Genomic DNA, 14,335 nt, shown 5'->3' on the forward strand with positions numbered 1-14,335 from the left:
CTGTGGCTCAGGACAAAAGCCTTTTCTTTTCCCTCCGTGTTCAAAGAGACATTTGTCTTGAGATGTTGCAGCTGTGGGCCGCGGGATTGCTTGTTTGAAGATACCCCCTCGTAGACGAAAGGAGAGGCAACGCACTGAAAAGTGGTAGTATTTTATCGTGTGTGGGTTCCCCCCCCTCCTCCTCCCTCCCTCCTCCTCCACTGCCATGTGTGGTTTTTAATAAGAAGAAGAATGTGGAGGCAACATTTTCCAGGCAAGGGGAAATTTCCTGTTTCTTTTCTGTTTGTTTAATAAAGTGTGTAGTTGACTGTAAAACTGTAGCTACTTTGTCGTGAACGGGTAATTCAGGCGACTGTCAGGATTGCTTCTTGATGCACTTTTATATACTGCAAGTGAACATGTTTAAAGCCTTTTTTCTTCCTTTTTTTTTTTTTTTTTTTTAAATGCTGCGTGGCGTAGGCAACTGAGATTAGTAAGAATTAGGCAAATGGCTTCTGCTTTTGTTTCTGTGAGATAGTACCAGCCGTCTTGTGGTCACACAAAGGCTGCCATTTAGCAGGGAGCGCTCCCTAATTCTCTTGGCAGGGGTGCCATTGGGATCGGATACAAGTGGGTGGCAAAGGGGAGGAGCGGCAGGAGAGGACAAGCAGGCTTTGTGTATTAAAAATGAAACAAAAGCACTTTATACGCGGGGCTGCGTGCAACAAGCGGCGCTGCCTGTGAGCCAGGGTGGAGTTTGAGTTCTCACTGTGACTGCAAAACCTTTCTTTTTTTTTTCCTTTTTTTTTTTTTTTTCCATAAACCCTTCCTCCTCTCCCTCTTCCTTACCAAGCTCTCCTTGCAATGCTGGCGAGGGTCTGCAGGCAGCTGCAAACGCCTTAAAAAAATACACATGGAACAATATTTGCCACAACTTTGCGGGAACGGCTGGGGCTTTATCGGCAAAAATCACCTTCAGATGGCGGGGGAGCCACCGAATTTGTGAGGCTTTTGGGAGGGAGAGTTGATCCCACCCCAGCCCCAAGGAGAGCTGGTCCACTGCCTCCTGCCCGCACCGCCCCGGCTCGCTCTGCTGCCTGCTGTCCGCGCGCGGCGAGGCAGAGATGGGCTGGGTTTGCACACCACGGCTGGGTTTGCACACCACGGCTGGGTTTGCACACCACGGCTGGGTTTGCACACCAGTGCTGGGTTTGCACACCGGCGTACCCCTCGGTGGAGGGAGCCCGGTGGTTTTGCAACGCCTGGCAGAGCGAAAGAGTTAATGGCTGAGATGTTTTATCAGAATTTAGGCGGGGAGTGTCTGGCTGTTTAATTACTTTCTGATCCGTGGCATACCTCCTTCTTAATGAAGCAGTCGCACGCAGAACAACGTGCTGTATGAGCTTGGGTGAAAAGAAAAGCGTACCGAGTTTCGCTTGGTTTTGTCAGCCCGATTGTTTTGGTTTGAATGGGTTTGTGCAGGAGGTAGGAACCAGGACGGGGAAGAAGAGGCGCAGAGTGGTGGAGAGGCAACGGGAGAGGCAGGCGGGGAAAATATACCGCAGTTGAAGTTGCAAACTTGCCAATGTTTTTTATTAAAACGTTAATTTCCATGCGTTATGCACTTCATCTCATATCAATTTGCTTCAAAACTTTCCTTGTCAAGCTGAAGTAAATTCCCTCATCGGAGCAGAAGTGAGAGACGTTCCTCTGACTACCTCACAGTTCCCAGCCAGCATTCATCCTTGGCTACTGCACTTTTGTGTGCGGGTGAGGGTGACATGCCTAAGAAGCCTGTGTCATCATGCACAATTACATCCCTAATCCCAAGCAAAGACACAGATGCTGTTTCAAAAAAAAAAAAAAACAACTGTGTGTCGTTTGAGTTTCAAAGAAGCTTATGTAATGGCAGCGTAATAAAACTGTTATTTTGGGGCTCGGATTAAATGTCAAGGTTTCAGATAACCCCTGGTTTTGCTGTCCATGTGCCATGCTTGCAGGAAGCCACCACCAGCCTCTGGTCGCCCACTGCCCTGCCTGGTCCCCAGTGGGCACCGAGCTCCAAGCTCAGCTTGCCCGGACAGAGGCGTATGGCTGCACGGCGTGGGGACAGTGCCGGTGGCCACTGGGGCTGGGACCACCACAGCCACCTTGCCCCTGCATCGGATTCCTTTTTATTTACAGTTGCGGTGTGAGGCTGATAGGTGATGCTCTAAGCCTTGGAGATCATACACGTTAGTAAGCGTTTAAGTCAGCGTTATAATTCGCTCGCTCGTTAACCTGAGAAAATAATCTAGCTGTGGTATGGTGCTTCACGTAAGGATTGTGTAAGCGCTCTGAGATTTGCACATGTTTTTATTCTTGCTTATCTGCTTATGGGAAGCTTCTTTTGGTTATCCGAATCGTCTCGGCGCTCTACCCTGCCGACTGACACAGTTGCACTTCCATCTGGATGAAATGCATGCAAACATAACGTATTACTTCCAGTATGTGCTAATAGAGATCTCGGTAGGAAAGACGGAGAGAAGGACCTATTCCAAAAACGTTCACGTGTAATGCTGAAAATCTTCAGTCGGGTCTGCTGGGTTGGTTGGTTCTTCATTTCTTAAAGCAGATTCAATAAAACAGGAATGGAGAACCATTAAACCCATTCCATTAAACCTGCCTGTTTCCATGGGGTTATTTTTTTCCCATGTAAACCAAACATAACTCCATGCTATCCCACTGTTCATACGCAGCAGTGTAGATCCCTCCCTGGGGCGATGCTCTGGGTACCGGCGTGATCTGGGAGGCATCGCTTTGGCCCGTAGCACCCATGTCTGTCACATACGCATCAGCTGGTGGAGATCTTGCTAATACTTTACCCAACAGCAATCTGGACAAAAAGGCACATTTATTTTACCCTTAAAAAAAAAAAAAAGAAATCAGTGCGTTGCTCTTCTCATTAGTTTCTTTCCCTCATTGTCATTTTTCTGGCCCGTGGGGCTGCAGTGACACGATTCCTGGTGCTGACCGCAGTCCAGAGGGCTGGAGCGGTACCCAGCCCTGCGCACGAGGGCCGGCGAAGGAGCCTCCCGCTCTCGGCTTTAGTCCGACTTACTCCAACAGTGCCACAAACAGTAGCATTTGTTCTTTTATATATAGATGTTTGACTCCCCCAAAATACCCAAAACCAACTCCACGGAGGTCCCTCAGCCAAGCCCCGTGCTTGTCCAGCTCACCAGCATCAGCAATTTTACTCCGAGTAAAAAGAGTGGCAGGGAAGAACGCTCTTACCAAGAAGCAGTGAAGGCATTTACTGTGTCTGTTAGCCCCTCGATAAAAGAATCACACCCCCACTATCCTTACAGGTGGTACAGATGTTGGCTGGTAGCCCTGGAAGGTTCTTCTGCAGAAGGAGGGGGTCGGTAAGGAGAGGGGCTTCCCTGAGGCTGCTTGTGAGGGGGTTTGAAGGTTTGAACCCAAACCGCCCAGGCCTGGCCATCTCATGGTGCGGCAGCAGAAATAAAACACCACTTTGTGCCCAGAACACCCGCTTCCCCCACCTACGCTTTTCCCAGAAACTGCCTGGATAGCCGAAAAAGATAGCTGAGATATTTTTTACAGTCCTAATGTAATAAATACCCTTACTAAGTTGTAAAGGGAGGCGTAGAAATTTCTAAGTGACTTGTCCAAAAATGAACCGGTTAATCCCCAGCAGAGCAATAAATAGGATCTAAAAATCAGCCTTCTGTGGCCCTTGGTGGTGATTGTTCCTTTCCTCACCTCAGCCTGGAAAACATGTCGTTGTGAAATGAGAAAAATGCGGCGCAGATGAACAGACCCCTGAATACAAATATTTTCAAGGGAGCAGCCCGTGGTGAGGGGTGTGTAAGCGTGAGAAGAGCGGTGTCCTGCACTGGCACGAGTGTGCTCGCCGCCGTGGCGCAGCAGGGTCTGCAGCCATTTCATCCTGTATATGCAGGTCCTTCACGTTGTCTCCAGCCACACATCCCAGAGCATCCTGCGGGATCCGGAGATAGACCGGGTTTGGTTTTACAGAGCAAGCTGAGCTTCGCCGTTCCCACCATGAAGCCTTTTGGTAGTTGGTAATATAACAGAATATATGTCTGTAGGCTGAAGAGGTCTGTGGTGTCCTGCTCTTTCTGTGATTTTCCAGTAATCCTTTTTTTTTAGTGGATGTCTGTTTGGACTTGTCTTTCTGAGGCGGTCAAAATGGTAAAGTCATTCTTTAAAAAACCAGACCAAGTGCCAGTGTACGTCTGCGGAGCGAAATCCCAGCCCTCCTGCAGGCACGGGGAAAAAAATTACTGCTGGCTTGGGTTTCACTCCTAAGATGCTAAATAAAATGGTTGAAGAGGTCGGCAGCTCTGGCTTGCACGGTTTGGCTGAACCATGGCCTTTGTCGGTGAGGATCGGCACAGTGGAGATACAGCCCCATAAAGTCACAGGTGGCTGAAAGGGGGTTGTCCATCCCTGTCCTGGAGCAAGTCTTGCTGGGTTTTCTCACCATCCAGGGCAAAACCGCAGCCGTACTCCCTGACCTTGCGCTAAGCTTCGCATTGCGTTGCCATCATCCCCCGAAATCCCTTGTGCAAGCTGAAACCATGTGCCACTCCCCCTCACCTGACACAGGAACCACGCGCAGGTACCACCGCTGCCGAGGGAACCTTCCCACTGCCGCCGGTGTAAAAGCTGCGTTCCTTCTGCTTGCAGGTATTCGCCCTCAAATCATGAACGGCCCCATGCACCCTCGGCCCTTGGTGGCACTGCTGGACGGGAGGGACTGTACGGTGGAGATGCCCATTTTGAAGGACTTGGCGACGGTTGCATTCTGTGACGCACAATCAACTCAGGAGATTCATGAGAAGGTAACATGAGCCGCGCGGGCGGGCCGGGCTGGGGGACGGTGTGCTCTGGCATTCCTCTTCCAATTCTTCTTGAGAAAAAACACGTACAAAGCTGCACTTTGAGACCATCAGCAGGTAACATCAACAGAAGTCACTGTAGATGAAAATCCAGCGAGTCTGTTTTAAAAGCCAGATCTCTCTACAACTATCTGAAAGGAGGGTGTAGTGAGGTGGGTGTTGGTCTCTTCTCCCAGGTAGTTAGCGATAGGACGAGAGGAAATGGCCTCAAGCTGCTGCAGGGGAGGCTTAGATTGGATATTGGGAAAAATTTCTTCACGGAACCGGTAGTCAAGCATCGGAACAGGCTTCCCAGAGAGGTGGTGGAGTCACCATCCCTGGAAGAGTTCAAAAAAACGGGCAGACGTGGCACTTTGGGACATAGTTTAGTGGGCATGGGGGTGTTGGGGTGATGGTTGGACTGATGATCTTAGAGATCAACCTTTCCAACCTTAATGATTCTATTCTAGTTTTACTTTCATTAAAAAATAATCCAGCCAGGAAACATGAAATTAATTATTGTACTACTCTTAACTGGTTTAGTGATGGACTTGGTAGTGTTAGGTTAACGGTTGGACTGGATGATCTTAAAGGTCTTTTCCAACCTAAACAATTCTATGATTCTATGTTATTTTGGGGAAAAAAGTCACCTTATCTCTTAGCATCAGGGTTTTTTACATCAATACGATTAACGTTTCTCATTTTTTTGAAGTCCGCTTGCTCGGTGCAGCAGTAACAGCACTCTGCACCTCCCTGGTGTGCAGCGCGGTTGCTCTGGTTTTGCTAACACCATCCTGCGCTGCAGCTGATGGGTCTCCTCGGGTGCTGGCTGCACCTCAGCAGCTCATTTCTCCCCAGCAGTGAGCTGGTGAGGTTTGGGCAGCGTGCAGGCAGATCCGTGCAGTGTGGATGGGTGTTTCGGCTTGGAAGCTCAACTAATTGTAAATACTTGTTTTAAAAGTATTCTTGGTGCACATTTTGATAACTCAAATGAGGTTTGAAGGTATCAGAAATCACTTCCAGGATCTGGGAAAGAAAACTACAAATACCATCAGTGCTGATCTTTGCAGTGCTTCAAATATTAAATGCGGGGGAAGGAGGATGGAGTTTTTTATGAGACGTTGATAGAAGATAGATGAGCCAGTCTTGGAGAATTTGGGTAGGTCTTGGGTTTCCAGAGCGCCAAGGTAGCTTATGGTGAACACTGATGAAGGTTTGAATCTCCATTGAAGGAGACAGAGTACAGCCTTACGTGACTGTACAGGCTCACACGGATCTTTTCAGGTACTCTTGAAAACATCCAGGAAAGGTTAATGTGAACAGCGTGACAGGCATTTGTACTTCCAACATACAAAAGAAGGTCGAGATGTTATGAGTGACACACAGTTGTGTTCAAAACCAATAGAGACTGCTGTAAAACCTAATTCCTTTTTAAAAGTGGAATTACTGCTGGTTGGAAGCAGAGGGGTTAGCAGCTAACCACCTGGCAAAGGGTCTGGGTGAGCGACAGGCTCAGTTTTCCTCTGCCTTGTCTCCCCAGATGTAACATCATAATTTTTAGGTATCCATCCAGTCTGTTCCCAAAGGCAGTGGCCTCGGTGTCGGTGGGTCACACCCCTGATAGTTTTGGTGACACCTGGAAGTGTCGGCTTGCACCATGCCTGGGTCAGACAGTAGGCCGGTGGTAAAAACGTACAATTTACTGGGTAGTATTCCTGATTCAGGAGCTGCAGGCATCCCCTCCAGGTGTCCTGGTGGCTCCTGACATCTCTGTTCTGTTCCAGGTATTAAATGAAGCTGTTGGGGCGATGATGTACCACACCATCACACTGACTCGAGAAGATCTAGAGAAGTTCAAGGCCTTACGGGTCATTGTTCGAATAGGCAGTGGCTACGACAACATTGACATCAAAGCCGCAGGGGAGCTTGGTAGGTCTCAGCTCTGCATCCCAATTCCCTCCCACATCCCTCCGAGTCTTTAAACTCAGCACAAGTACCTGCTGCTTCCCAGGAGAGCGTGCTGGCAAAGCGGAGTTGCAGGCAGGACCTCCCAAAGCGGGTTGATTCAGCCCTTAAAATTACAGGTGCAGTTTACATTTTTTGCATGTAGAGAATATTATGACATTAAAACTTGGCCATGAAGTAAACAAAATGGTACAGTTTCAGAAGGCAGCTTTTAGGCTCATACTGCGTTAAAATTGTCCCTCATTCCCACGCTGTCCGGGTCCAGGAGCCCCCTTGTACTGACGGATATTGGCATGGCTGTTCTATTTCTGGCACAGGAGAGCTGATCTAGCTTTATAAAAATTGGAGGAAGGGTGTTACATTATATTCTGTTAAGCAAGATTAGTCTCTTGATCTGATCTGGGTCTCGGAGTCATGCCCACACTGCCAGGAAGGCGACGTGTCGGATGTAGGAGCAGGAATTGTGTGTTGGGTTGTTGCTGCCTCCTTTGCCATCTCATCAAAGGTGCCTCAGGAACTTGAAAAAGAGATTTACTGTAGGGTCATGTTATATGGACTGCCAAAATACGGAGGGCCACATTTTCAGAAAGGAGCCCCTGTGCCCAGCTATGGAATTTTTCTGCACGCCCCGGTTTGTGGGGTGCGTGTAGGCTGCGTTGCGTAGCTGTGAGACGGTGCTGGGGCCACCCGATTTCCATACTGGTTTGGATGGTCACAGAGACCTTGGGCACAATCTGCACACCCGCAACTAGGAGAGCTTCATTGTATCCGTGATTTCAGCAGCTGAGTTACAATCGGTTTTGATCATCGGATCCCAAGATTCAGCCTATCAAGCAGTCCTACAATAGTGTTTAGGGTATCTTGTATTAAAGGTTATCTCTGGGGAAGCGAAGAATAAGAGCTGTTTCACGTGAGCCATTTTACAAGGATAATTGCGATAAGGGAGTTTGAAATAGTCATTCCTAAAAAAGCAATTCTCAATATAGTGAATTATTTTTTTTTCGAGAGGAGAACAGTGTCTTCTCAATGTAATGGTTTCTTCATGTTTTTAACTCTTATTGTTATTATCCATTATAACAATGTTCTGAGGCTTTGAACATCAAGAAAGGAAAAATATAACGAATAAAGTAATGGGATACTGCAGTATAATCCTTCTTTTTATACTTGGCAAATTGGGTGGCCAAATGATGTGGTTTCGAGTAGAAAATGTAATGACTACCCACAAATGTAGCGTAAAGTTTAATTGGTATTGCTTTCCATAAGGTGGTTTTTAGACTGTGCAGTCAATAAATGACCAGTGTCTAAACACGGCGCCTGGCCGCGTGCTATCAGCCGCCTGCGCCTTGCTGGCCGGGCTGGCCAGTTTCGACCCGCTAGAAGACACCCCCCAAACAAGATGCTGGTGTTGAACCATCCGCTGTGGGTATTTAACTCCCAGTGCCGCAGCTCCTGCTCCTGAAGGCACGACAATAAATAACAGCGTAAGAAGCTTGTGGGAAAGGCAGCCTGGTTTCATCCAGCTCTACAGCAGTGGTCCATCAGAAAAGGGACAAGTGGTGGCTTGGTGATGGGTTGGTGACAGGGACCCTCAGCGGAGCTGCAGGCTGATGGCGAGTGCTGCCGGAGCTGCCCATCGCCCTCCAGCCGCCTTCTCTCTTCTCTTCCTCCATGAGCAACCACAGCCTCTGCCTACAGATGGGCAGGAGCAGTTGCGTGGTACTTAAACATGTGGTCTTCTTGGGAATCCCTCCCTTACCCTGTATTAAGGGTTTGGGCAGGTGGTCAGTGTGGTTTCTGGGCTGCACCTGAGTCCCTGAGGTAAATCAGAAGTTCCCTTTGTAGGCGAGATGAGGAATGTAAAACGAGCCAGCATCAGCTTTAGGAGCTCGCGGGGACCAGAGCACCGTGTCCCTGTCACCTGGAAGGGAGAGGAGGTGGACAGTGTTTTCAGGGTTGGTTGGCAGTGAGTTCTTTTCTCCCTGGAGGGTCAGTCAGTTTTCTCCTGGTTTCTGTAGGTCTTCCAAACAGCCACAGGGTGGAAAACAGTTTTAAAAACAGAAAAGCAGGTTCCTGGGAGCAGGGAGATTGGCAGGAGGATGGGAAACAGATTTTTGATTTTGACTCAGTGCCCCTCACAGTGGAAGGGGATTTTCTGAATATCTTATTCTGTCTTTATCTCCTTTCTCATGGTTTCTACTCAAAGGCCCCAGTCGAGTAAAGCACTTAAATACCCATCCATCTTCGAACGTGTGTTTAAATCGCATTGAGTCTGGTGGGATATAAGCATGTGCTTAACTGCTCTGCTGAATAGACGTGCAATGAAGCGCACCCTTACGCACATTACCGAGCCAGAGCCTGGACGGGATGATGACCGGGGAGACATTTGCCGTGAACTTAATACTTACGGCTCCGAACAGGGACGCAGTGGTTTAAAATGAACCTTTTGTGGCGAAGGAACAAAGGGGCCGTTATCGAGAGCCGCACCGGGGAGGCAGGGGTGTGCAGCAGTGGTGGTGCTGGGGTGGAAGAGCTGCCCTGGCACAGCCATGCCCCCTGCTCTTCCCAAATTTTGGGAAAGCCTCCAAATTTTGTGGCAGGAGCGATCAGTTCCTCCTGCGGGAATGTGGGTGGGTGTTTGTGGCGGGTGGAGGCTTACCAAGGGGTGTTTTGAGTCGACTGTTTTGGCGCTTGTTGGTGGAAAGAGAAGCTGGCCATCCTGCTCGAGCGCACCAAATTATTCGTCCCTAAATAATTTAACGGTTGAACAGTCTTATTGGGGAAAAGGAGGGACTTCTGCCAGCGCGATTTAAGTCGCTTTTAAGGTAGATTACACTAAACAAGAATAAACCTTTCCATTGCAAAACAAACCTTTGCTGCCGGAGTTACTCCTGCTTAGGTATCGCACTTGCAACCTGCACTTGTCCTTACTCCAGAGAGATGCTGAGGCGTAGGGGACCCCTGAGCATCACCGGTCACTGTAATGAGATTTTTGCAGAGCTTTCAGGCTGCTGTATGTAAACCGTGCACATCCTGGGAAAACATTACTCCAAATGCTTACAAAATGAGGGGCTGGCTGGGAGATATGAGGGTGAAGGGCCAGGAGCCCCTCTGCTTTGCTGGGGTGCCCCCCCTGAGCCACGGTTGTGCTTTGTGGTGTTGCCTCTGCAGGGATCGCCGTCTGCAACATCCCCTCGGCCGCCGTGGAGGAGACGGCCGACTCCACCGTCTGCCACGTCCTCAACCTCTACCGGCGAAACACGTGGCTCTACCAGGCGCTGCGGGAAGGCACGCGGGTGCAGAGCGTGGAGCAGATCCGGGAGGTGGCCTCCGGAGCCGCCCGCATCAGGGGGGAGACGCTCGGCCTCATCGGCTTCGGTACGTTGGCGAAGGGCAGGCAGCCTGTGAGTGGTGCACGGAGCGCTGCCGGCCCCGCATCCAGCCTTTGAGGAGGACTCCATGCTGCTTCACAGCCCTAGGAAGGGCCTAAAATGAGCATTTTCAAACCCACCGCAGCGGATGGGTGTGAATCTTAGCTGATTTTTTGGGGGGAAGGAGCTGTATTTTGTGAGCCTTGGCTGAGCCCTTGGAGGAGTGCTGGTGAAACCTGGCAATGCCCTAAGAGGGTCCTTTCAGAACTTAAAGGGGGCCGATAGGAAGGATGGGGGCAATCTTTTTAGCAAGGCCTGTTGTGACAGGACAGGGAGTGATGGATTTAAACTGCAGAAGAATAAATGTAGACTGGACATAAGGAAGAAATGTTTTACAGTGAGGGCGGTGAGGCACTGGAAGGGGTTGCCCAGAGAGGCGGTGGAGGCCCCATCCCCAGAACCATCCCAGGCCAGGCTGGACGGGGCTCTGAGCACCCTGGGCTGGTTAAAGCTGTCCTGGCACTGCAGGGGCTGGGCTGGGGGGGCTCTGAAGGGCCCTTCCCACCCAAAGCGTTCTATAATTCTGTGGTCCACACCAGGTGGTGCTGCCGTACTCTCCCAAAAAACCCCGTCCCTGAGCCACATCTACACCAACCCAACTCTCTGAGCCATTCTGCCCTGCGCGGTGGCAGGGCTGTGTAAAACAAAGTTTGTCTTCAGTTCACCCGTAGCTACAGAGAGCTTCAGTATCAGCGGTAGCGTCAGCGCCTCTGCTGACAGCCCTCTTGGATGGCCCTTTCGGGAGCAAAGTCCAGCCATCGCAAGATGGTTCAGGAGATGCGTCCAGGCAGCGGAAGCTCACCCGGCACGTGGTGGCTGGACACACGCAAAGTGGCAGGAACGCCAGCAGAGGAGGTGTGGCGAGGTGCCGGTTTAGGGAACAGTTCCGGCTGCTAGAGGGTGGCTGCCGGTGAGGGAGTGCCGGCCGGGAGCTGGGCCATAAATGTTGCAGCAGTATTTCCACTTGCTTTCTGTGCGGCAGCCGTCTTCCCCACTTGCTTTGTGCTGTTGGCTTGCAAAGCCCTAGGCTAATTCGTGCAAAAAGCTGGTGTATAAACACATTTAAATGGGGAAACTGAGTCAGGGCGGGTGGGTGAGGATAGAGCAGGAGATCTGGGTTAGCCCAGGTCTGTCTGGCAGGGCCGGGGTGAGGGCAGCAGCGCGGGCTCGGCTCTCTGCTCACCGCTGGACGGCCGCGCAGGCGCCCGGCTGACGTCCCCCGGTCACCCACGCATCTCCGGTGCACCGGGACGGCGTCAGGCATGTGCCCGCACGGGGAACGTCGCCGTGCGCCGCTAACTGGGCACGCGCTGGGCTGCCGCGCTGCTGGAAAAATGAATGGCTAAAGAAATAATTGAGGCTTGGCACACGGGGCACACGGAGCCTGCACAGCCCGTAGCGGGGACAGGCAGGGGGGTCTCCAGCAAGGCCGCAGACATCCTTCCCCAGCACCGCGGCTGTCGGAGTCCTCTGCTTCCAAGCCACGACAGTTGTCTTCGTCATGCCCAATTAACCAGCCGTTCAGCGAGAGGCTGAAAAACCTATCACAAACAAGTTGCCTAAAAAAGATGGCGTTTTCTTTTTTTTTCTTTCTTCCCTTTTTCGGCTTTTCTTGATAGACACAGTGGATTGTTTCTCTGCAATGTCCAGAGCTGCGCGCTGGGCCTTGCCCACCAGCCCTGTGTGGCCGTGCATGGTGTTACGTGTTCAAATGGCCGTGAGCCGGCAGGTGCCTAATGGCCTCACTCTTCTTTTTTTTTTTTTTTTTTTTTTTTTTAAATTTTAACACAAGCATCTCACGCTTGCTAGAGCCAAGCACAGCCCTCCCTGTGCAAGGTGGCTTGGGTTTGTCCTCCAGCCAGCATCCTTTCGGGGCTGTCTGGGGAGCCCAGGAGGTCCCAGGGGACCCCCGTGGCAGTCCCCAGGCTGGGCTGGGGGGGTCAGGCCACGGGGAAGCTCAGCCGCGTGGAGCCGGGGCGATGGGAATCAGTTTAATTATCCCCTCTTTCCTTCACACACAGGTCGCACCGCGCAGGCGGTTGCGGTCCGAGCCAAGGCGTTTGGCTTCAACGTGATATTTTACGACCCGTACCTGCAGGACGGGATAGAGAGATCCCTGGGAGTCCAGCGGGTCTACACGCTCCAGGACCTGCTCTATCAGAGCGACTGTGTCTCGTTGCACTGTAACCTTAACGAACATAACCACCACCTTATCAACGACTTCACGATTAAGCAGGTAACTTGCCTCGCGCACACGACCGAGGAGAGCGCTCTGCTCTCCAGTGGGCAAACCCCAAGCGTCGGTGCCGGCTGTGGCTCCCACTGTGATCACGGCCACAGCGAGCCGGCGCCTTCGTGCCTACGGGCTACTTCTGAAATACCGGGTTGCACCCAACAGCCCATCTGTCTCCCCACGGCCTTTACCGGCGGGTAACGTGCTACCAGGCTGTTGGGGTTTAGCCCCTGCCAGCAGCTCAGCACCACGCAGCTGCTCGCCCACTGCCCCTGCCCTGATGGGATGGGGGAGAGAATTGGAGGAGTGAGAGTGAGAAACACTCCTGGGCTGAGATTAGAACAGTTTAATAATTGAAATAAAGTAAAATAGTAATGATAATAATAACAATATAATAATAACAATGTACAAAGCAAGTGATGCCCAATGCAATTGCTCACCACCCACCAACCGATGCCCAGCCAGTTCCCGAGCAGCGATCGCTGCTCCCCGGCCAACCCCCCCAGTTTCTATACTGCCCATGATGCCGTATGGTATGGAATAGCCCTTGGGGCAGTTGGGATCAACTATTCTGGCTGTGCCCCCTCCCAGCTTCTTGTGCACCTGGCAGAGCATGGGAAGCTGAAAAGTCTTGGACGGGCATAAGCAGTACTGAGCAACAACTAAGAACATCAGCGTGTTATCAGCATTATTCTCATCCTAAATCCAAAACACAGCACTGTGCCTGCTACTAGGAAGAAAAGTAACTCTATCCCAGCCGAAACCAGGACACAGGCGAGCAAGCCCTACGCCCGTGGTGTGGAGGTGATAGCGGGAGCGGGTTTTGTTGGCCCATAACCAGCCAGAGCTGGGCTTTCCGTAGAAAAAAACCCACGTGCACCGGGCTGGGGATTGCCCTGGGGCAGGAGCAGAGCCGCTTGGCGTGCAAAGCGGGGTGCAGTCCCAGCCGGGGGTGCCTGCCGCTGCCTCAGGGCAGGGTGGGACCGGGTCACTGCGCCGAGCTCACTCTCATCTCTCTCTCCCCGGCCGCCGCCAGATGAGGCAGGGAGCGTTCCTGGTGAACACGGCGCGCGGCGGGCTGGTGGACGAGAAGGCCTTAACTCAAGCCCTGAAGGAGGGACGGATACGAGGGGCTGCGCTTGACGTGCACGAGTCTGAACCGTTTAGGTAAAGCTCTGGCTTTTTCTTGGGTTGCCAGCTGTGGCGGCATGGCCGGGGGGTACCCAGCAGCCACACGCCTCGTCACACAACGCCTCGTCACACAACGCCAGCGCTGGGGGACAGTCGGCTGGTTTGAGAAAAGGCCTGGCACCTTGCGGCATCCGTCGGGGTTACAGGTGTTTGAGAGGACACTGGGAGCTTAGAACAAGCAATCAGCCTGTGGGTTTGGTTTTCCTTTTTTAAAAAAAAAGCACTCCCTAGTCCATGAGAACAAATTTACTGTGTTGAGCGTTGGGCATTTTTGCCCGCAGGCTGCTGCCGCTAGCTGGGAAGGGGTTGGTTACAAATGGGAGTACAGCTCCTCTCACTGCAGACTGGGGGCGAGGGTACTACTAGTAGGTTGCTTGCGTTTTCAGAAACAATTTTTAAAAAAAAAGAATGTATGCTCCTACAAAGGGGAACCCCCCTATACCCACCCATCCCACCTTGTGCTGGGTGACCTGCAAGCTGTCCCTGCATCTCCACACCGCCGCAGAGACAGCCCCAGGCGTTTATTCCTGTGGGAATATGATGAACAACCACCCAGTAGGTTGGGTTTTCAGCCCTGTTGGCTTTTTTTTTTTTTTTTTTTGGTGCAGTTTTGGTGTGCGCCCTGCACTGGA

General features: G+C 51.4%; 1 protein-coding gene across 3 annotated transcripts in view; it reads left to right on the plus strand.

Annotated features, from left to right (window-relative positions):
• Nucleotides 1–14,335, plus strand: part of CTBP2 (C-terminal binding protein 2) — a 65,700-nt gene that overhangs the window by 46,311 nt on the left and 5,054 nt on the right. For 2 of the 3 annotated variants that reach the window (XM_075717452.1, XM_075717450.1), the window contains exons 2-6: nucleotides 4,696–4,850; nucleotides 6,671–6,815; nucleotides 10,020–10,226; nucleotides 12,301–12,515; nucleotides 13,549–13,679. In XM_075717452.1, coding sequence (XP_075573567.1) covers nucleotides 4,696–4,850; nucleotides 6,671–6,815; nucleotides 10,020–10,226; nucleotides 12,301–12,515; nucleotides 13,549–13,679 — 853 coding nt within the window. Of the gene's footprint in view, nucleotides 1–1,196; nucleotides 1,213–4,695; nucleotides 4,851–6,670; nucleotides 6,816–10,019; nucleotides 10,227–12,300; nucleotides 12,516–13,548; nucleotides 13,680–14,335 lie in introns of those variants that run through there. The other variant, XM_075717453.1, reaches the window with a different exon arrangement.

Source organism: Pelecanus crispus, chromosome 10 (assembly GCF_030463565.1).
Source record: "Pelecanus crispus isolate bPelCri1 chromosome 10, bPelCri1.pri, whole genome shotgun sequence".
Lineage (NCBI taxonomy): Eukaryota > Metazoa > Chordata > Aves > Pelecaniformes > Pelecanidae > Pelecanus > Pelecanus crispus.